This window comes from Chiloscyllium punctatum, chromosome 22 (assembly GCF_047496795.1).
Source record: "Chiloscyllium punctatum isolate Juve2018m chromosome 22, sChiPun1.3, whole genome shotgun sequence".
Taxonomy (NCBI): Eukaryota; Metazoa; Chordata; class Chondrichthyes; order Orectolobiformes; family Hemiscylliidae; genus Chiloscyllium; species Chiloscyllium punctatum.
The window spans coordinates 17,814,239-17,837,230 of NC_092760.1; the positions used below are offsets into that span (position 1 = coordinate 17,814,239).

At 41.2% G+C, this 22,992-nt stretch overlaps 1 protein-coding gene across 2 annotated transcripts in view; it reads left to right on the forward strand.

Moving 5' to 3' along the window:
* LOC140493433 (low choriolytic enzyme-like) overlaps positions 1 to 22,992 on the forward strand; it is a 182,122-nt gene that overhangs the window by 65,737 nt on the left and 93,393 nt on the right. For both annotated transcript variants that reach the window (XM_072591862.1, XM_072591863.1), the window contains one exon: positions 9,886 to 9,951. In XM_072591862.1, coding sequence (XP_072447963.1) covers positions 9,886 to 9,951 — 66 coding nt within the window. The remainder of the gene's footprint in view (positions 1 to 9,885; positions 9,952 to 22,992) is intronic.

The following is a 22,992-nucleotide window of genomic DNA, read 5'->3' on the forward strand; positions in this document are numbered from 1 at the left end:
TGAAGGTTTGAACCGTTTGTTCACTTTCGTGGATAAAATTTATCACAAAGATGGTTTACTAACTGCTTATGAGGCATGGTCAGATGTGGAAAGAGTATAGGTAGCTCTACAGTGAAGTATACAATTAAATTCAGTAAATTGAATGTGAAACTACAAAAAAATTAATTTGGAAATTTCCCAATCTGTGCTGGCACTTAAATAATGGGATTATGCCAGGTATCGAGTATGGACAGACTTTTAGTTTGAATGGGAGTTAAATTTGGGGATAAATTTATGCTGCAAGAACAAATGTCAAAAACACAAAAATTATTCCTTGGAAAGCATTGCTATCCATCAGTTCATGGCAGAGACAGGGTAATCGGTGACACAATAGAAAATAGAGGACACAATGTTACCAGACTAGAGAGATTATATTGGTGCAGGTTGTGAATGACAATCTGAAAGCAGATTTGTAACTAAAAAAAAGAGCAGGAATCCTTTTGAGAATTTTAAGCATTGAAGAAAATTTGGGATGTGTACAGTAAGACAAAGAGTCATAGAGATGGACAGCACGGAAACAGATCCTTTAGTCCAACTCGTCCATGCTGACCAGTTATCCAAAATTAATCTAGTCCCATTTGTCAGCACCAAAACCTATCCCTATCCTTATCCCTCTAAACCCTTCCTATTCATATACCCATCCACATGTCTTTTAAATGTTGCAATTGTACCAGCCTCCACTACTTCATCTGGCAGCTCATTCCACACATGCACCACCCTTTGCTTGAAAAAGTTACCCCTTAGGTCCCTTTTAAATCTTTCCCCTTTTACCGTAAACCTATGCCTTCTAGTTCCACTTCCCCCAACCCAGGGAAAAGGCCTTTTATATTTACCTATCCATGACCCTCCTGATGCTGTAAGCCTCTATAAGGTCATCCCTTAACCTCCGAAGCTCCAGGGAAAACAACCCCAGCCTATTCAGCTTTTTCCTATAGCTCAAACCCTCCAACTCTGGCATCATCCTTGTAAATCTTTTCTGAACCTTTTCAAGTTTCAGAACATACTATCCTATAGGAAAGAGACCTCAGGAACCCCAGGAATGTCCAGGGTATGGTCAATTGATGAATTCTACCTGAAACAAAGAAACATTACATCATAACTGTCCAAATGAGATAAAAGCATTTTGGATACTGAACATGTATTCAGACGAAGGCGTTAGAGATTTGGCAAAGAAAAGGCATAGTATTAGTGACAAGATGTTTCAACTCAGTAATGAATATGTTGGTGGCAGAATCTTTCAGTTGTGTTGTATTAGTCAATGAAAGCACATCTGGAGTGTATGGAATAGGCAGGCTGAAATAGTACCTAGGCTCTTTGATTAAGAAGGATTAGCATCAAAGGTAATGAATGCGAGTTCCACCTGTTTCAGATTTGGGATGATAACATGCTAAAATTTGTATAAATTATAAATATAAGTAAAATATATGTAAATAAATATATTATGCAATTCATAAATTTGTATAAATTAATTAACTAAGCAGAGATGGCTGGGCAGGTGATGTGCTGTATCTGTATGATGTGGGTGCTGTCTGATCCCATTGTGAATGGCAGTGACCACATCTGCAGCAAGTGTTGGTTGCTGGAAGAACTCCGGATCAGAGTTGATGATCTGGAATCTGAGCTTCAAACACTGCGGCACATCCGGGAGGGGGAGGGTTACCTGGACGCTTAGTTTCAGGAGGCAGTCACACCTGGGAGATTAAGTAATTCAAATTCAGTCAGTGATCAGGAACAAGGTGTGATTGTAAATGAGGCAGGTAGGGGGATTCTGAGTTCAGGAGTGGAGGAGCCTCAGCACTTGACCTTGTCCAACAGTTGAAAGATTTTTGCTTCCTGTAATGATGAGAAAAAGGGCTGTGGACTGGATGAACCAGCTGACCATGGCACTTTGGTGCAGAAGGCCATTCAAGAGGGGAGAGCAAAAAGACAAGTAGTTTTTACAGGGACTTCTATAATTAGGGGGCAGATAGTATCCTTTGTGAGCCGGATTGGGAGTCCCACATGGTGTGTTGCCTGCCTGGTGCCAGGGTGCAGGACATCTCCGACTGGCTTGAAAAGATATTGGAGCAGGAGGGAGAAGATCCAGTTGCTGTGGTCCACGTTGGCACAAACAACGTAGGCAAAGCTAGGAAGGAGGACCTGTTTGGAAAGTATCAAGCACAAGAAAGGAAATTGAAGAACAGGTCCTCGAGGGTCATAATCTCTGGATTACTGTCTGAGCCACTCGCTAATTGGCAAAGGGATAAGAAAATTAGGGAAGTAAACACATGACTAAGAGATTGGTGTGGGAAAGAGGAATTCCATTTCATGGGACATTGGCATCAGTTTTGGAACTGGGGAGATCTGTACTGATGGGATGGTCTCCACCTGAACCAATTTGGAACCAGTGTTCTGGCGAAAACGATAAATAAGGTAGTCACTAGGACTTTAAACTTGTGAGTCGGGGGGGGGGGAAGGGAATGGGAAAGCATTAGGGAGTCAAGTAGAAAGATAAGCTACAGATTAGCATATGTGCAGGTTTGAAGTTCAAGGCAGACTAGGAACGAATCAAAAAAGAAGGATAATTTAGGACATATTACTGGAGATGATGGAAATCACGGGGATAAGAAAATTAGCATTAAGGTGCTTTACCTGAATGCTCATAGCATTTGTAAAAACGTAGATGAAGTAACAGCACAAATCATCGTAAATTATTATGATGTGGTAGGCATCACAGAGACGTGGTTGCAGGGGGTTCAGGACTTGCAGTTAAACATCCAAGGATTTACAACTTATCAAAAAGACAGGGAGGTGGGTAGAGGGGGTGGGGTTGCCTTGTTAGTTAAGAATGAAACTAAATCTATGGCACTGAATGACATAGAGTCAGATGATGTGGACTCTGTGTGGATGGAGTTGAGGAACCACAAAGGCAAAAAAACCATAATGGGAAGTTATGTACAGACCAAGAAATAAATAGGGCATGTCAGAAAGGTAAGGTCATGGTGATCATGGGGGAATTCAATATGCAAATGGACTGTGTGAATAATGGTGCCAGTGGATCCAAAGAAAGGGAATTCGTGGAATGCTTACTGGATGGCTTTTTGGAACAGCTTGTGATGGAGTCTACAAGGAAGCAAGCTATTCTGGACTTAGTGCTATGTAACAAGCAGACTTTATAAAAGTTCTTCAAGTCAGGGAACACTTAGGAGGCAGCGGTCATAATATGGTAGAGTTCAGTCTGCAGTTTGAAAGAGAGGAGGCAAAAATTGGATGTACTGGTTTACAGATAATTAAAGGTAATTACAGGGACATGAGAGAAGAACTGACAAAAATCGACTGGAAGCAGAGCCTAATGGGGAAGAACAGCAGAGCAACCATGGCAGAAGTTTCTGGGTGTAATTGAGGACACAGTACAGAGGTACATCGCAAAGAAGAGAAAGATTACGCAGAGGGCAGAAGGGTTTGGGGGGTTGGAAGGGGAAGGATTAGACAACCATGGCTGATGAAGGAACTCAGGAAAAGTTTCACAGAAAAAGAGCGAGCCTATAAAGTGGCCAAGAACACTGAGTATTCAGAAGATTGGGAAGACTACAAAAACAAATAGAGGATAACAAAGAGAGAAATAAGGAAGGAGAGGATCAAATATGAAGGTAAGCTAGCCAGTAATATTAGAAATGATAGTAAAAGTTTATTTCAATACATAAGAAACAAATGAGAAGTAAAAGTGGAGATTGGGCTACTCCAAATTGATGCAGGAAGGCTCGTGATGGGAGATAAGGAAATAGCTGAAGAACTTAATAAATACTTTGTGTCAGTCTTCACAGTGGAAGACATGAGTAATACGCAACAATTAAGGAGAGTCAAGGGCAGAGTTGAGTATGGTGGCCATTGCAAAGAAGAAAGTACTTGAAAAGCTAAAAGGTCTAAAAATTGATAAATCTCCTGGCCCGGATGGGTTACATCGTAGAGTTCTGAGGGAGGTGGCTGGAGAAATAGCGGATGCGTTGGTTGTAATCTTTCAAAAATTACTGGAGTCAGGGAAAGTCCCAGATGATTGGAAAATCACTGTTGTAACCCCCTTGTTCAAGAAAGGATCAAAGCAAAAGATGTAAAATTATAGGCCGATTAGCCTAACCTCGGTTATAGGTAAAATTCAAGAATCCATTGTTAAGGATAAAATTTTTAAATTCTTGGAAGTGCAGGGTTGAAGTAGAATAAGTCAGCATGGATTTAGTAAGGGGAGGTTGTGCCTGACAAACCTGTTAGAATTCTTTGAAGAGGGAACAAGCAGGTTAGACCTGGGAAACCCAGTGGATGTTATCTACCTAGTTTTCCAAAAGGCCTTTGATAAGGTGCCTCACAGGAAGGTGTTCAAGGTGAGCTATTGGCATGGATTGAGGATTGACTGTCTGACAGAAGGCAGAGAGTTGGGATAAATAGTTTTTTTTTGGAATGGCAGCTGGTAACAAGTGGTGTCGCGCAAGGTTCAGTGTTGGGGCCACAGCTGTTCACTTTTAAAATAAATGATCTGGAAGAAGAGACTGGGTGCATTCTGGCGAAGTTCGCCGATGATACGAAGTTAGGTGGACAGGCAGGTAGTACTGTGGAGGTGGGGAGGCTACAGAAAAATTTAGACAATTTAGGAGAGTGGTCCAAGAAATGGCTGATGAAATTCAACATGAGCAAATGCAAGGTCTTGCACTTTACAGGCATGGACTATTTTATAAACAGTGAGAAAATTCATAAGGCCAATGTACAAAGGGATCTGGGAGTGCGACTCCAGGATTCTCTAAAGTTTGACTTGCAGGTTGAGTCAGTGGTTAAGAAAGCAAATGTAATGTTGTCATTTATCTCAAGAAGCAGTGATGTGCTACTGAGACTTTATAAAACTCTGGTTAGGCCCCATTTAGAATAACTGTGTCCAATTCTGGGCCCCACACCTCAGGAAGGACATACTGGCACTGGAGCATGTCCAGCGGAGATTCGCACGGATGATCCCTGGAATGGTAGGCCTAACATACAATGAACAGTTGAGGATCCTGGGATTGTATTCATTAGAAGTTAGAAGGTTGAGGGGAGATCTAATAGAAACTTAGAAGATATTGCATGGCTTAGAAAGGATGGATGCTGGGAAATTGCTTCCATCAGGCAGGGATACCAGGGCTCATGGACAGAGCCTTAGAATTAGAATGGAGATGAGGAGACATTTCTTCAGCCAGAGAATTGTGATCCTGTGGAATTCATTACCACGGAGCACAGTGGAGGCCAGGACGCTAAATGTCTTCAAGGCGAGATTGATAAATTCTTAATCTCGCAAGGAATTAAGGGATATGAGGACAGTGCAGGTACGTGGCGTTGAAATACCCATCAGCCATGATTGAATGGCGGAGTGGACTCGATGGGCCAAATGGCCTTACTTCCACTCCTATTTCTTAAAATTTTGAAAAAGCTAGCCATTCCTTGTAAATTGTCTGGAATCAATAATTTTACTAGCATGTAGTATCCTGTGAAATAAAATTATTATTATTAAGTAAGCCTTTGATGAAGAGAAAACATGAAATGAGATTTTAAAAATATGTAAATCTACTTATTTGTAAAGTCTGTGACTGAGCAGTTTAGATTAGATTCCCTACAGTGTGGAAACAGGCCCTTCAGCCCAACAAGCCCACACCAACTCTGAAGACTAACCCGCCCAGCCCCATTTCCCTCTGACAACACCTAACACTCTGGGCAATTTAGCCTGGCCAATCCACCTTTTGACTTTTGGAGGAAACCAGAGCACCCAGAGGAAACCCACACAGACGTGGGGAGAATGTGCAAGCTCCACACAGACAGTCGCCCAAGGCTGGAATTGAACCTGGGACCCTGGTGTTGTGAGGCAGCAGTGCTAACCACTGAGCCACCATGCCACACATTTGGAACACTCCAGTGTTCATTTAATGATATAAAACCTCTCCAGAAATTAACAAATGTTATTGGCAGCAGGAGATAGAAATTTGGCAGACAGGAATTTAGTTATATTAACCATATGTCCTCCTGAAGGTTAAAAAGTTTAGCAAACAATTGAGAATAAGGGATGATAAACTTACAGAATAGATGGGCCAAATGTGAGATTTGTAAGATACATTGAAACACACCATCACAGCCTATAATAAGTCTTTCCTTAATGAGGTAGTGGCTTTTGGTTTGATTAAGAAAAATATGGCAACCAGATTTTGCCAGTTGATGGTGATACATAGTAAAGATTTTTTAAAAATGTGGATAAGGTAACGAGAAGTGGATAGGAACTGGACTTACCCAATTTGCAAAATTTGTCATTGATAACAAGGAGGGTGGAGGAGTTTGCCAACAATGGATTTAAAGATATGTGTGCAAATATGAACATAATAGTTATGAAAGCAGCAGTAGAAAAGTCAAGTTAACAATGGGATGAATGAAAGGAACCACATAATTACAGGTAAGATGTTTCAGAAAATTTTGACAAATCAGCCACACTCTAAATTATCATCTGCATTAGTTTGGACAGCACATGTGAAAGACCTACCATAGAAGGAGAGAGGGTATTGTTTGTATCAATTAATTTTTAGCAGAAATCCTAAGGTTCTGACAATAATAAATGATAAGTTTGAATGCACTGCAATTAGGAAGAAAGGCTTTCATTAAAGTTGAATCTTCTGTGGCCTCTGTTCTGATAATGAGACCTTGTGCAAATGGGCTTCAGAAATTTCCACCTGTTTCGTCAACCCAGCATTCACTTGTAACTGTGGTTGATAGGTTGTACCCAGCTGAGGGACCTATCTCCTGCACTTCTGCCCTCAGCCCTTCCCTTCCTTCTCAAAACAATGAATAGGGTCCTCTTGTCCTCACTTATCACCCCACCAGCATCCATATCCAAAGGATCATAACCATCATTTCTGCCACCTCCAGGAAGATGTCATCACCAGTCACATCCCCTCTCTTCCCTTGTCAGTATTCCACAGGCAAGTTTCCCTCTAGGGTGCTCTGGCCCACTTCTCCACTCCCAATATCTCCCCACAAGTCCCAGCAACTTCCCATGAAAACGCAAAAGGTGTAACAGTTGCAAAGTCCCCCATCCTCACTATCCAAAGCTCCTGACACACCTTCCAGGTGAAGCTGCAATTTACCTGCACTTCATTCAATTTAATCTGTATTCACAGCTCACAATGCGATCTCTTCTATGCTGGGGAGCTGAAAAGCAGACTGGGTGACTACTTTTGGGACACCTACGGAATTCATTCAAGTCACTCTGGGCTTCCTGTTGTCTGCCACTTCAACATACCACCACGCTCTTGGCCAGCATTTCTGTCTCTGCTCTGCTGCACAAGCTAGAGGAATAGCACCTTATTTTCCATTTGGGTGTCCTGCTGTAACCTTCAGGACTCCATATTAAGTTCAGTACTTTTGGGTCTGAATGCCTCCTTTCATACCCACCTCCTCACCTCAAATGCAGTCAAGACACGGGTTGCTTTCAGCACAGCCAACCCACCCTTATCTACTCAAAGTACCTATGTCACCTGTCTAGATTTACTTCTTCCCTGGATTACTATTAAAAATCCCTTTGTCAGCCTAATCCTTTCCGTCTCTCTCTCTTGCACAAGCACTCCCAAACCTCTCAGTGTTGTAGTTTTCTGCATTTTTTCTCAATTTAAATAATATTCACCCCTTCTATTTTTCCTGCCAAACTGCACAATTTCACATGTTACCACGTTACATTCCATCTGTCTATATCCTTCTGAGTCATCCTCACCACTTACTTTCTAGCCTATGTTTGTGTCATCCCAAACTTGGCTATAGTACATTTACTTTCCTCATCCAAGTCATTAATATAGATATTGTAACTAATTGTGGCTCTGGCAATGATCCCTGTGGCATGTCACTAGTTACAGTTTTCCACCCTGAAAATGCAATGTTTCCAACTCACTGTCTTCTGGTAGTTACCCAACCCTCTGTCCATGCTGATATACTACCTCCAACACCAATGGTTGTTATGGGTAGCCTAATATGTTATACCTTATCAAATGCCTTCTGAAAATCAAAAAAATTTACATTCACTGCTTCCCCTTTACGTAACCCGCTTGTAGCTAAAAGTGGATAAAGAATGGAGCTGGAAAAAGCACAGGAAGTCGAGCAGCATCAGTGGAGAAGGCGAGTCGATGTTTCAGGTCATAACCTTCCATCAGAACTAGGGGGAGGGGAAGGAGGCTGCAAAATCAATAGAGGGGTGGGGCTGTGGGAGAGGTGAGTGGGATGGTGATAGGTGGATGCAGGTAGGAGGTAGCTGTGATTGTTACCTCTAAAGAATTCCAGTACATTTGTCAGGTATGATTTCCCCTTCATGAAGCTACACTGAGCCTGCTTGATCATATTGTGCATTTCTAAATGCTCTGCTATTCTGTTCTGAGAATAGATTCTAATATTTTTCTAATAGCCGACATTGAGTGAACTGGCCTATAGTTACCTGTTTTTTGTCTCCTATTTTTAAATAAAGGTGTTACCTCGGCAACTTTCTGATCCTCTGGGACATTTACAAAATCAAATGATTTCTGATAGATTACTACAAGAGGAAGTTCTAGGATTTTGACCTGTTGACAGTGAACATTTGCAATATTTCTTATTTGCATCCTGTCCCTCATTAACACCATGCTGAAACACAGCTACAGATTCCAACTGTATGCAGGTATCTCATTGCTCTACTTTACTCCACCCCACTCAACAGTTTCAGAACCTCTGATTTGTCATGCTGAGTCTGGCATCCAAACATTGATGAGCAAGAACTTTGTCCAGTTAAGTATTGGGATTTCTGAAGCCTTGACTTCAACCTTTGTCCCCAGCTACCAACTCCATCCCTCCTTCAAGCAAGTCTCCAAGGCTAAACCAGAAGCTTATCAACCAGGCCATTCTATTCAACCTTGAATTGAAATTGCAACCAATAGCCTGTTCACTGTTAGAAAGAGCACCTATTATCAACCTCTGAACAATATTTCACCTCCGTATCTGCTTCTGCTCATCCTTTTTTTTAATATCCTGATTTGATTATTTGAATGTTCCTCAGTGAATATCCCAATTTCCATCCTCCAAAACCTGACTTCATTCAAAACTCTTCTGCTTCCATTCTAACCCATATCAAACACCTATCACCTTGAATTCTAGCTCCTGTTCCAGAAATACCTCTGATTCAAATTTTCACTCTTGTGCTCGGATCTCTCCATTGCCTACTACTTATGGTTTCTATAACCTGAAGCCTAATGATCATCTGTGAGATTCATGTTTCCCAAATTTTAGCCTTTTATGTATACAGTTTTGCTTTGACTTTGCCTTGAGCCATTTGTTTTCAAAGTTTTGAATCTCCTCTCTAAACCTTTCTATGTTTTGCTCCCATATGTTGCTTCTGGAAACCTATCTCTTTCTCCAGGCTCTTTTCTTATTATTCCCTCCTCTGGCTTGGTCTCACATTGTGTCTGAAAAAACCTATGTGAAGTATTGTAGGATGCTTCCTTATATTAAAAAAATGCAAGTTGTTTAGATTGAGTGAATTTTTTTTCAGTTGTGGCGTTTTGAGAAACAATTATGAATTGGATGCTGCAGAATGTTCTGGCATAAATTTACTGGTTTCATTATTGGAGTAAACAGTGAAACCTGCATTCCCTGATCTATTCCCTAAGTTTCCATCTCTGTTCATTGGGGCTGTGTTTATCTCTTTAATCCATGAATTACGTGACGCTGGTGAAAAAGGAAAATCCTAAGGAGAAAAGACCAATCAGACTACACATACTCATACTGTATAGAAATAACTTTTGATAAGTAAATAAATAAACTTTTTCTTTTTCTTTTTACATATGCTGAAAGAGAAAGGAACACACTTCGGCGAATTGGATATCGGTAGCAGTATTATGGAAATTAACAAACAACTTGGTAAGGAGTCAGTTGGATTAAAGAGTTTATGAATTCTTATGAGTTATGTTTTTCTGATATCTTGAAATATCTTTTCATGAACAGGAAAATAAATGTTAACTCATTTTAGAAAGAAATCAAAATTCCATAAAATATTTTCAAGGAGATAAGATATTAGTTGATATGGGCCTAGTGCTGGAAGGTGGGACTAGTGTAGATTTAATGCTTTCTTGGCTGTACGCTTGATGAGCTGAAGGACCTTTTGTGTATTATATGATTTATGATTCTATATGTGGAAAAATCAGAAAAGTCATTATTCTCTTTTAACTGCAAAAAACTATCTGAGATTTTACCTCACCATAGTTGAAGAAGTTAAAGAATGCATGAAACAACATTTCAATTGTCTTATATTTAAACTTATTTATGATTTTGGATCAAAATTAGTTTAGTTGACAAACGGGCACTTCTCTGGCTGCTTCGGTTTCCTCCCACATTCCAAAGATGTGCAGTTTAGGTGAATTGGCCATGCTACATTGCCAGTAGTGTTCAGGGATGTGTAGGTTAGGTGTATTAGTTAGGGGAAATGTAAAGTAATTGGGTAGGGGAATGGGTCTGCATGGGATACTCTTTAGAGGGTCAGTGTGGACTTGGGCCGAAGGGCCTGTTTCTACACTATAGGGATTCTATGATTCCAAATCAAGTTGCTCTGGGAATGCTAAGTGAGTGATTTAACTGTTTCCTACCAAGTTATTAAGGAAGAAGAATGATCAAGAGTAACATCTTCAGTGTTATCTTTTGGCTGCAAGTTACAGTTGAAGCTGAGTACATAAGTGCTTAATGCACATTCTTCACTACAATTATTTGTAATTTGCATAGCATTTGTTAATAAACTGAAAGACTTAATAAAACAAGTAGTAAAGACAATCCAGCATCTTGCTACACATCACCATGTCGAGCAAGATGCTGAGCATTAACTATACTCGTGATCAGACACTGAAGTTGTGAAAAATGAGCGAGGTTAAGAATAAATCCTCTAATCATTGACTAATTACTTTTGAATCCAAATAATTTACTTCTATGTTTAATGAAGTTCAGAACTTACATCATGCCATATTGATGAGTCATATTGATCTGACCAGATCCCAGCCAAGGTACACCAAGATGTTATGGTTTCAGACCGGGTACCCCAAGCTTTCAAGCCACAGAGTGAGCGAACTTCCCTTCTTCATTCACCCACACCCTCCATTTGCAAAGGACTTCCTTCCCTAGTGTATACCTTTCTCCCAAACCAAAAGGATTTATGTTTTTAAAATGAATTAATTTAATCCTTGCTATCTTGAAAGAGTGAGTTTATTGGCTACATATAATACGACAGACATATTCGAAGTGAGCAGTTTGTCCATGCACTGATCGTGAAGAGTGAAGGGTGGAACATTCATAGTCAACCAATTGATTTGGAATTCTTTGCTGCGTAGGTTACTTGAAATTCTTTTATTCTATTTCCATTTGATGGTGGTTGGCTGGTAACACTCAGAATGAGAGAGTTTTTCTTGACTTGATTCCTTTTGACTGGCATGCTTGGCCAGTTGGCTTCTGGCACTTAGGGTAGAGACAACATTCTACCTCCAAACAGTGGTGACAAATGGATAGTTCTTTGATTGTGACCTTTACAGCTCACTAACATTCAAACCTGGCCTAGGACACATGAGTAACACAGCTCATCCACACAACCTCTTCCACCAGACCATGAACTGGGCTTTAACCCTTGTTCTTGTACATTCTTGACAGAGGAATACATAAAACATGTCTCTTGCCCAGCCTGCTATCTTTTATCCCACCATTTTCACAATCTGAGACACTTCCCAAGAAATTACAATTTAGCTTCTCGCTCTCTCCCCCAGGCAGCCTTTTAGTCCTGTTTACAAAGTCAGAATGTCAGTATATGATCCATGTTAATATTCTGCACTCCACAAGATGAAAAAATGAAACTCTGGAATATTGAACAATGAACTTCCTTTGGCAGCAGAATAAACAGCTTTTTTTAAAATTCTGAATTAACCTCTCTTATGAATAATAGAGAAAAATAAATAAATGAGTTACATAACATTACAGATCTGCATAGTGTAAGTTAGGAAAGTAAGAAATAAAGCTAAAAAGTTAGAGATTACAATCTTTCTATAAGGCCTTCCATGTAGTCTGCCTGGGCTCCACTGGTTCCCATCTTCGCTCCACGCTGCTGGCCATTCCCACTTTGCCCCTGGCCAGCTAGCCATCATTCTCACTCTGGGCCACTGGCCACCATCCCCCCTTTGTTCTGGGCTGCTGTCCCCACACTCCAGACCACTGGCCACCATCTCCATTGATAAGGCCAATCTCATAGCGCATGGAACTGGACAAACCACTGCATGTATACTGACCAGTGAAGGTAGGTTTAGGGTAGACAATATTATAAATGTGTGGCTAATTTCTCAATGATGATATCAGGGAAAGGGAGCTCGTTTGATTGTTCCATTTCAAATGTGAATTTCGCCCAGAAAGGATCCATTAAGGCACATAAGGAATTCTTGCATGCAGCTATGGATTCAAACATGGCAAATGTATCATTTACATATTAGGAATATTCAAGAGATGCAGTTAGGTGTCATTTGATTGACACTTTGCTTCTCATGGAATCCAACAAAAATATTTGTGCAAGCTGAGCCTGGTGGAGATCTTATGACAGTAGAATCTATTTGGGTATGTACTGCCATTGAAACTGAACTCAGCTGCATGAGTCAACCAAATAGGTGAACCATAGAATCCCTATAGTGTGGAAGCAGGCCATTTGGTCCATTGAGTCCACATTGACCCCCTGAGGAGCATCCCGCTCAAACCCACCACCCTACCCTCTACCCCACATGGCTGATTCACCCAGCTACACATCCCTAGACACTATGGGTAATTTAGCATAGTCAATCCACTTAACCTGCACATCTTTAGACTATGGGAGAAAATGGAGCACCCAGAGGAAACCCATGCAGACACGGGGAGAATGTGCAAACTCCACACAGGCGGTCACCCAAGGGTGGAATTGAACAGTGGCGCTGTGATGCAGCAGTGCCAACCGCTGAGCCACCGTGCCACCCATGAATAGTGACAATCATTCACTGGTTTATTTCTCAGGGCAAAGGCTTGACCAATCAAAATCAATCTGCGTGGTTAAATATTTAAACAAACTCTGGTTGTTAACTGTCAATCAGCATTAATGGGTCCATTCTCCATGTAAACACCTGTTCCACTTGCCAACAAATCAGACTCCTCTCTTGCAGTATCAATATCAGATTTCCCCTTGATTTCGTACCCTTGTGAATTTCCTGTTGAGTTCCCAATGGAAAGCTTCAACAATACTCAAGTTCAATTCTAGGAAGAAAGTGAGGACTGCAGATGCTGGAGATCAGAGTCAAAAAGTTCTGGAGAAGCACAACCAGTCAGGCAGCATCCGAGGAGTTGGAGAGGCAATGGTTTGAGCGTGAGCTCTTCATCAGAAATGTGGGGGGTGGGCCAAGAGGGCTGAGAGATAAATGGGGGAGGGGTTGGACTGGGGGTTGTAGCTGGGAATGCAATAGATATGAGGGTGGGGTGTGAAGGTGCTAGGTCAGACTGGAGGGTGGAGCCAATAGGTGGGAAGGAAGATGGACAGTTAGGTCAGGTCATGAGGGTGGTGCTGAGTTGGAGGGTTGGATCCGGGATAAAGTGGGGGGAGAGGAGATGAGGAAACTGGTGATATCCACATTGATCCCATGTGGTTGGAGGGTCCCAAGGTGGAAGATGAGACTTTCTTCCTCCAGATGTCGGGTGGCTAGAATTTGGCAGTGGAGGAGGCCCAGGATTTGCATGTCCTTAGTGGAGTGGGAGGGGACGCTGCCAGGCAGAGGGTGTTATTTAGTGCGTGTGTGCCAGAGATGTTCTCTGAAACATTCCGCAGATTGGCATCCTGTCTCCCCATTGCAGAGGAGACCACATCAACAGCAACAAACACTGTAGATGAGGTGTGTGGAGGCGTAGGAAAATTTCTGTCGGATGCGGATCGGATCTTGTTGGGATACTCTTTGGAGGGTTGGTATGGACTTGCTGGGCCAAAGGGCCTGTTTCCACACTGTAGGGATTCTATGATAAATGAGTGTTCAAAAGCAATAAGTTTATTAGCTAAAAATAATAGACATAGACATGTGGGTAAGGATAAAAGAATCTTCAACATGAACATAAAATCACTTAGCGAATTTTGAGAAGATTTCACTGTCTAAGATTCTTGCAGTCCTGTTATCTCATGAAGTGAAGGGGTTAAAACGTGAAGTCAAATTCAGTAGCTGTGATGTTGCTTGTGGTTATGTATTTGCCTTGTGATGTGTGTGATCTACTTTCTCATGATTTAAGGGCTGGTAGAGTGTCAAGTTGTAATATAGCACAGGTTATTCCAGCAGTTGCTGTTTCCAATAGGATTTTTAAATTGTTGGATCCTGTTCAGGAATGAGAACAGGATGTTTCCAATAGGTTTCTCAAAATAGTTCAAGTACCACTGAATAGGTAATTTTCAGTCAAGTTGGTTGAAGACAATTAGTGCAGATGTTTGCTCCTGATGGTTGCTGGCCAGTCATGTGTTTTCAGAGCAGGAGAGAACCACCTTATTGAAAATGTGCTGCTGGAGCAGTTTGCAAACATTAGGGCTCAGGAAAATCCCTGGGAACCGTCTGGAACAGATGGGGGCTTGTAAAGAGCCTGGAAGGAATTGATCATTCAGTACAGCTATGAGTGTGAGTAAAAGGAGCCCACAAATATTAGTGCAGCTGAGAAATAGTGGAGTTGAGAGAACTCCCAAGGTGGAACTTGGTAGAGCTAGCTGACTGTGAAAGAACTGCAATTATACCCATCAATATACGGACGAGTTGCCACAGGAAGTCAGTGGGACACAATCTCGAGGGAGGAGATTAAGTAACTAGGATGTATGAAGTCATTGAGGCAGTCCATGATGGAACAGCTTTTGAGGAAGTTTCATGATTAGATCTTCACAAGTGAAGAATTAGGGTTCCTTGTTAAGGAGATAAGGTTTTCGTGAGATTTGGTGATCCACAGTGTCACTAATGCCTGGGTGGTTGGTGGGTGTTGCTCTAAAAAACCTGTGGGATCTGTTAATTGCATTTGCTATTTTATGTGACCTGTGGGGTGTTTAGCAAGTGTGTCTTGTTTTGTGGATCGTTTAACTTGCTATAGTAAATTTTATTTCATTTCCAAAAATAAGTGGAATCTTTTGGTTTTAGTCTCTTAGTAAGTGCCCAAGATCTAAACCTTCATCTATAGTAAACAGAAAAAAAGCTGTTCGTCTCTAACCAGATTGTAATATAATTTTTGCTCTCATAATATGTCATAACATCCTATATAGGTGGACTCAGCAGGATTTAGAAGAGAAAGAGAAGTTTTTTTGTTTTTCCACCGTTTAATGGGTATGGTGTATGCAACTTACCTCCAATATTTGTTTGCAGTACAGGTTGCAGCATCTGCAGTAATTTGCTTCTGCAACTTACTACATTCTTTTTTGTGAAACTATGGTTGATTTTTGAATGCCTTCTTCCTAGTACTCCCTTTGGCTGATGATATTTGTCAGTCTTCCATGGGAGTAAGGGAAATGGCCAGGTGCCCCTCAAGTGTCATCCTCAGAAGGAAATATGAGCATGTAGCAGAGAGATCAATTTCAAGTGTCTAGACGTTTTTGGCCTGACAATAAATAGTGGTTCTCTGATAAGCTCATGGGTGGCCAGTGTCAAAGATTGCATGTTCACATCCATGATCCAGTACATCACCAATCTCGTAAATTGCTCCATTCAACACAACTAATAGCACTTACTAGCATTTAGGGCTTATGCCTAAGTCTAGAGATATTCCATCTTATCCTCACACACTTGCTCACCCACCTCTCACTGCTTCCACATCCCTCCAGCAAATCAGTTATAGCATGCAGTGCACCATAAAATCACTGATATCTTGTCCTCAGTCTTTCAGGATAATAGAATGCAGCAGAGCAGAACCAGGAGGAGATGAAGACTTGCATTTCCTGCATCTGACAGAAAAAAAAAGCTCTCCGCATCATAGAGTTAGCTGTAACCTGGCTCCTAGCATCTTGTGTTGCTGAGAGCATTGAGATTGATGGTATGTTCCTGCCTTATAACCCTTTTCAAGTCCCAACATACTGCCTTCCTGCTGACTGACAAAATGAGCAAACTGCAGGTGATATGATAATGGACCTCTTGCTGTACTTCTGACCCCACTTTCATCACCCAGGCCTTTCCCTTTTGGCTGGCTGATTTCTGATATGCAAACCTACTGCTGCAGTCTAAAGAGAAGAGAGACCAACAGCAAAGTACAGACGAAGAGGTCCTATCACTTGACTTGACACACATAACCATCACCTCACATAATTGTATTGCATGTACCTTGAAAACACAATGAATCAAGGCTGAACTGTAGTGTAATATTGAGTGAGCTGTCGGTGTTATCTTTCAGATGGACCATTATTTTGTTTGCTGCTCAGATAGATGCAAACGATCTCAGGCAACCTCTGGAACCAGTCTGTGCTGGATTTCAGGTCTTGCCATTCTTGGATGTGATTTGCTGGTTTGCTTTAGCCCATCTACTAGATCAGTGGTTGTCCTGGGAGAATATAGCTTTTAATCCAGACATCATGAATTTTCATGACGTCAGATCAAACATAAGCAAGGAAAGCTCCTACTGATTGCATCTTTCAACTGAGGAATCTCCTCTACATTGAACACTAATTAGATGAATCATTGAAAGTGGTAAGGGCACAGAATGCTTTCTGGTTGGGGGGGGATGGCGGGGAGGGGATTGATGTTCATCACTAAGAGTATCTTGATATCTTCATTACTGACCAAGCATGTTGAACCCTGAAGAACAAAGCTATTAGATTGGATTTGCAGCATATGGTGAGAAGCCAACATAAAGGAAAGACCTCATTGACTTTATATCACCAATCTATCTGTCACAGATTAATTTGTCCAAGACAGTATTGGTAGTCTTGACCATTGCATAGTCCTTGTGGAGACAACGTTGTGTCTTCACATTGTGGATACCTTCTACTGTATGTATGGCTGAGCACCATGCTAAATGCTCCCCTTCTGTTGACTATGAATCCATTCACCTATTCCTTTTACTGACCTCACAGCTATCGATACCTCAGCTCATTGTTCAGGCTGCTGGCAGATATCCATTTGGCTTTCCACAGTTCTGCAGGCTAACTCTGACTGCTTTCTACCACAGGGCTATGTGAAGACCATTGTAGGTTTTCCTTATGAAATCCAAACTGTTTGAAATGCATTTTAACCTGTTTCAGATAGCAATGCAAATTATCGACATTTTGATTCCAAGGCTTTGCTTAGTTCTGGAAAACCATATGAATAATTTCTATCTCTAATGGAATTTTATGACTCTTTTTTTCCTGGAATTATTAGCTTTTAGCTTTTATTGAGTTGACAGAAAACACATCTAGAAAGAGAAGAACATAAGGTACCTTTTGACTAATTAATTACTAGCTTTTCCACTTGCATTTAACACTTTTACCACCTAAACTAAGAACTAAATTCTAATACATATGAATTAAGAACAAGATACATGGTATTTACACCAAATTGCACAAGAAAAGGGTAAGTAGGGATAATGGGAGCTGGAAGTTTGCAAGTCTTCACTGTTGCTCCAGTCCCTCAATATGACTTAATATGGCTTAGTGCATCTTTGCAGAAGAGTAGATGCAATAGTATTCAGCAGAACCTCACTTCTAGAGGCTGCAGTTGTCTGCTAATGCATTCTCTACTTCATCGTAGCCCTCTCATAACATCATAAGAAATAGGAGCAGAAGTAGGTCATTTGTATTATCATTTTTTCTCTTTCTTGTGTTGCAATTTTAGATGAATGTGCTTATTTATGTTACAGTACAAGTAACATAAACAAGTTTTCATTTAAAGTTAATTGAGATCCGAGGTACTTAAAAGAATAAATCTACAAGATTCCACAGTTAGAAGTAAAATAAACTTTCCGTAAAAAGGAAAAGAGGAGTTGGTGCTATTAATTAATTATGGTATTAGCACAATACAGAGGGATGACCTAAGTTCAGGAGACCAGAGGTGAATGCAGAAGTGGTTTGGGTAAAGGTAGGACTACCTTGTGGAAGTGGTGTACTGTCCCCCAATTAATAATCACATATCAGAATGGAGTATAAAAAATAAATAATGGGAACTAGTCATAAAGATACGATAGTAATCCTGGGGCTTTTACTCTATATAGAACTGGAAAAAACAGAAGGGGAAGGTAGCCTTGATGAAAAGTTCATAGAATGTTTTCAGGGTAGTTTCATAGAACACCTTGTTCTGGAGCAACCAGAGAGCAGGCTGTACTAGACTTGGTATTGCGCAACAAGATCGGATTAATTAATGACCTTGTAATGAAGGTGTCTTGAGGTAGCAGCACCTAAAATATGATTGAGTTTAAATTCAGTTTGTGTGTGATAGTTCCATATATCATGGGAGTGCAGCAGACCATCAAGAACTATAAAATAGTCATGGTCATTGGTTGGCATTGTGGGAATGAACTGCAAACTGTGTTGGTTTTATTTGTACTTGCTTTTGATGTTAGTCAATAAAAGCTCATATTGAGAATTATCCAATTGCATGTTTGTATATGATGTTCCCCTTTGGACAGTAATAAGCTGAGGGTCTACATTGGGAATAGAGTAGCAGTGACAGAGAGGATGTTAAGACAGAATGCAGCTAAGGACAGCTAAGCTGCAGCATGGTGGTTAATCATTCAGCAATGTGGCTCTGTGCTGTTACATTGCCGGTGAAGGGGCAATGTTGGATTATCAATGCTTGATAGGTCCACGACAGCCTTTTAAAGATGATGTGGGCATTAGAGATGCTAGTGTTTAGTTTGATGTCTGGTGAAAGGTCAGTTGTCTTTGAAAAGCATGTAGTAAGGTGGGTCTAGAATCAGATGTGAGGGGTGGTAAACAGCTAGAAAAGCAGGGTTTTGGCAGAATCAGGCAAGCAAAATTAATTTTAGTGTGTCCATGTGACTATAGAGACATTGAAACCATGTGTTTTATTCTGTGGAAAAGATCTGAGCGGGCAGAATGCACAAACTGAAACCTGCGCTGCAACGAGAGCTAAATGAAGGCTGAAACATTGCCACTGTGCAGTGCCCTCTGATCTTTTGTGCATTGAAGAAAAGCAATTTAAGATGGAAGTCTTGGGAATGAGAATTCTTAAAAAAGCAATAAGTCTTAACGCCGTGGCACTGAAGTATCCAGTTATGAATTGAAATGTTCTGAACAGACATCATCAAAAATACATAAACACAGAATGGAGCTGTGTTTCTTAGATCTATCAGTTTTAGAACCCATCATGCAATCAGGAAACACACAGATCTGATTTGGGATGATGGTCTTTATTGGGTTAACAGTCAGAAACAAATAAGAATTGGCCACTTAAACAATGAACAGTACAGGAGGATTAATTAAAACTTCAGGTCAAATTTACAATCTATTGAGTTAATCTGATCTATAATCAATACCCCATATAAACTGTTAACCATTTCATTATTAAATGTCAGGATAATTTCAGAGACTGTGATAGAGAACTTTCTGAGAGAATATTAGATCTGGCCTTGATTTCATATCAACTCCAGTAAAGGCATTCCAAAAGGATCTGCTTGTTATGAAAAAGGAACACAGTATTGTCACTGAATTAAAGATGCCAAAAAGCACAAGACTATAGTTACATGCAGAAATTAATGCATATGCTTGGAGCAGAAGTTGAGGTATCCAGACACCCAGGTGGACAAGACTTGCAGCAAGTATGATCAAGTGCAACAATGACTCACCTCCTCACTCCCAAAAGCCTGTCCACTTTCTACCGCACAAGTCAGGAGTTTAACAGAATGCTCCCCACTTGCCCGAATGAGTGCAGCTCCACCAGCATTCAAAAAGCTTGATATAGGGTAGCATGCCATCGAATTCACAAACATCCAATGCCTCAACCACCGACATTCAATAACGGCAGAGCATACTATTTATAAGATAGTAAAGATATTAAATGTACTGCAGAAATTTACCACAAATCCTTGGACAGCACTTTTCAACCCATGGACAGTGCAGCAGATGCAAAGGAACACCACTGTTGAGTATTTGGTAAGTCTGGTTGTCGGTCACTTTAACAATCTGATCAGATGACAATGTAATGATGCGATCAGTCACTTTGGAGGGAAACATTGCTTCCTGCAGACTGAAAGCTACTGCTGTTTAATACTTGGGACTCCTGGCCCTTCTTGAAATGTAACACAAAAAAAAACTGGCGATGAGGATAAAAACTGCTTCAGGATTCAATGTGTCAAACCACTGATTCACCAAAACGAAAAGAATTGTGATCCTTATAGCAGATCTCAGAGTCATTTTAGTTAAAAAAAGAAATCAAAAGACACATCTCTACACTGAAATAAGTACAGTCAATGGAAATAAATGTGGGCGGCACGGTGACACAGTGGTTAGCACTGCTGCCTCACACCGCCAGAGACCCGGGTTCAATTCCCGCCTCAGGCGACTGACTGTGTGGAGTTTGCACATTCTCCCCGTGTCTGCGTGGGTTTCCTCCAGGTGCTCCGGTTTCCTCCCACAGTCCAAAGATGTGCAGGTCAGGTGAATTGGCCGTGCTAAATTGCCCGTAGTGTTAGGTAAGGGGTAAATGTAGGGGTATGGGTGGGTTGCGCTTCGGCGGGTCGGTGTGGACTTGTTGGGCCGAAGGGCCTGTTTCCACACTGTAATGTAATCTAATCTAATCTAACTAATTCATGCCAGGGAACAGGTGAACAATGCAGAAGAAGCTCAGTGCCCTAAGCAGAAGGAAATGATTTGAGCTAGGGGTATAGACTCAGAAAGAAATAGCCTCAGGAATACCTTGTTTTACATGCAAAGAAGCAAGGTGATGCTAAAGTTTTGTGATACATGGTGTTACACAGGCACTTTCTATTTAAAATGTAAGGCAGGGAATTTGGCATTGGAGGACAGTGTGGTCAAAATACAGAGAGCTGGAACTCCTACGTAGATTTAATTGTTTTGTTCAAGCTAACAAAACTGAAGCAGTTACAGTTAATCCTGTGCCCCTGAGTATTATGGAAGGTAATACTTTGTAACCTCCTGGAGGAATCTGGTGCAGCCAGAGAAGCTGGGTTCCAAAACTTATGAAGAAATAGTCGGAATCCTACAGAATCATTTTTCAAGAATACCATTTGTACTTGCTGAAAGGTTCAGATCTCACAAACACAATCAGCATGATTGAGAATAAACTTCCAGGTTTGTAATAGTTTTAAAGGAGTTAGCAGAACACTGTGAATTCAGAGACAACTAAAATTATGCTATCATTGGTGTTTATTTTAAGATGCAAAGAAATCCAGCAGTGTTTACTGATGAAAAGGAAGCTTACAGAGGCTGAAAGAAAGCAATGGAAATATCAGTCTCGATGGAATTAGCAGCCCAGGAAGTTCAACATCTAGGTTCGAGCATCAGAGCTCACAAAAATGACAGCTGAGAGACAAGCACCAGCACAGACTCAAAACCGCTATTGGTGTGAAGAAACAGGTCACTCAGCAGCAAATTGCTGGTGTAAAGAAGCTTTATATAGAAACATTGGGAAAAGAGGATACCTTGAACCGGCATGGTTGAGTAAGAAACATGAACAACTTTTGGAAAAAGTACAGATACCACAAAGTAGTGAAGAAAACTACATAGTACAGAAAGGGCATGAGAAAGGTCTAAGCTTTCAATCAGCAGAGGAGCTGGTATTCAACAAATTAGCCATTGCTGGCAACACCAAATAATACTGGGTCACTCCCTCACTGAGTGGCAAACTGATCAGAATAGAGGTAGACACTGGACCAACGGTTTCATTGATACCTGAAAGTGTATCATAGGCATCTTTAAGGGGTTGTTTCAATGTGAATTTCAGTTATACAATCAGACCAAAGATTTGTTCTTACACAGTGTGAAAGGATATTTTCTAGTTTTATCAGGAAGGACATGGTTAGAGAAAATCAAAATCAACAAAACTGAAGTTAAAAATTCAAAGTTTGGGAGAAGATTTGTAGCTCGGGTGCTCGTTGTTGTGGTTCTGTTCGCCGAGCTGGGAATTTGTCTTGCAAACGTTTCGTCCCCTGTCTAGGTGACATCCTCAGTGCTTGGGAGCCTCCTGTGAAGCGCTTCTGTGCTGTTTCCTCCAGCATTTATAGTGGCCTGTCTCTGCCGCTTCCAGTTGTCAGTTCGAGCTGTCCGCTGTAGTGGCCGGTATATTGGGTCCAGGTCGATGTGTTTGTTGACAGAGTCTGTGGATGAGTGCCATGCCTCTAGGAATTCCCTGGCTGTTCTCTGTTTGGCTTGCCCTATAATGGTAGTGTTGTCCCAGTCGAATTCATGTTGCTTGTCGTCTGTGTGTGTGGCTACTAAGGATAGCTGGTCGTGTCGTTTCGTGGCTAGTTGGTGTTCGTGTATACGGATCGTTAACTGTCTTCCTGTTTGTCCGATGTAGTGTTTTGTACAGTCCTTGCATGGGATTTTGTACACTACATTGGTTTTGCTCATGTTGGGTATCGGGTCCTTTGTTCTGGTGAGTTGTTGTCTGAGAGTGGCTGTTGGTTTGTGTGCTGTTATGAGTCCTAGTGGTCGCAGTAGTCTGGCTGTCAGTTCAGAAATGTTTTTGATGTATGGTAGTGTGGCTAGTCCTTTGGGTTGCGGCATGTCCTCGTTCCGTTGTCTCTCCCTTAGGCATCTGTTGATGAAATTGCGAGGGTATCCGTTTTTGGCGAATACTTTGTATAGGTGTTCCTCTTCCTCTTTTTGTAGTTCTGGTGTGCTGCAGTGTGTTGTGGCCCTTTTGAATAGTGTCCTGATGCAACTTCGTTTGTGTGTGTTGGGGTGGTTGCTTTTGTCGTTTTGGACTTGGTCTGTGTGTGTGGCTTTCCTGTAAACCTTTGTGG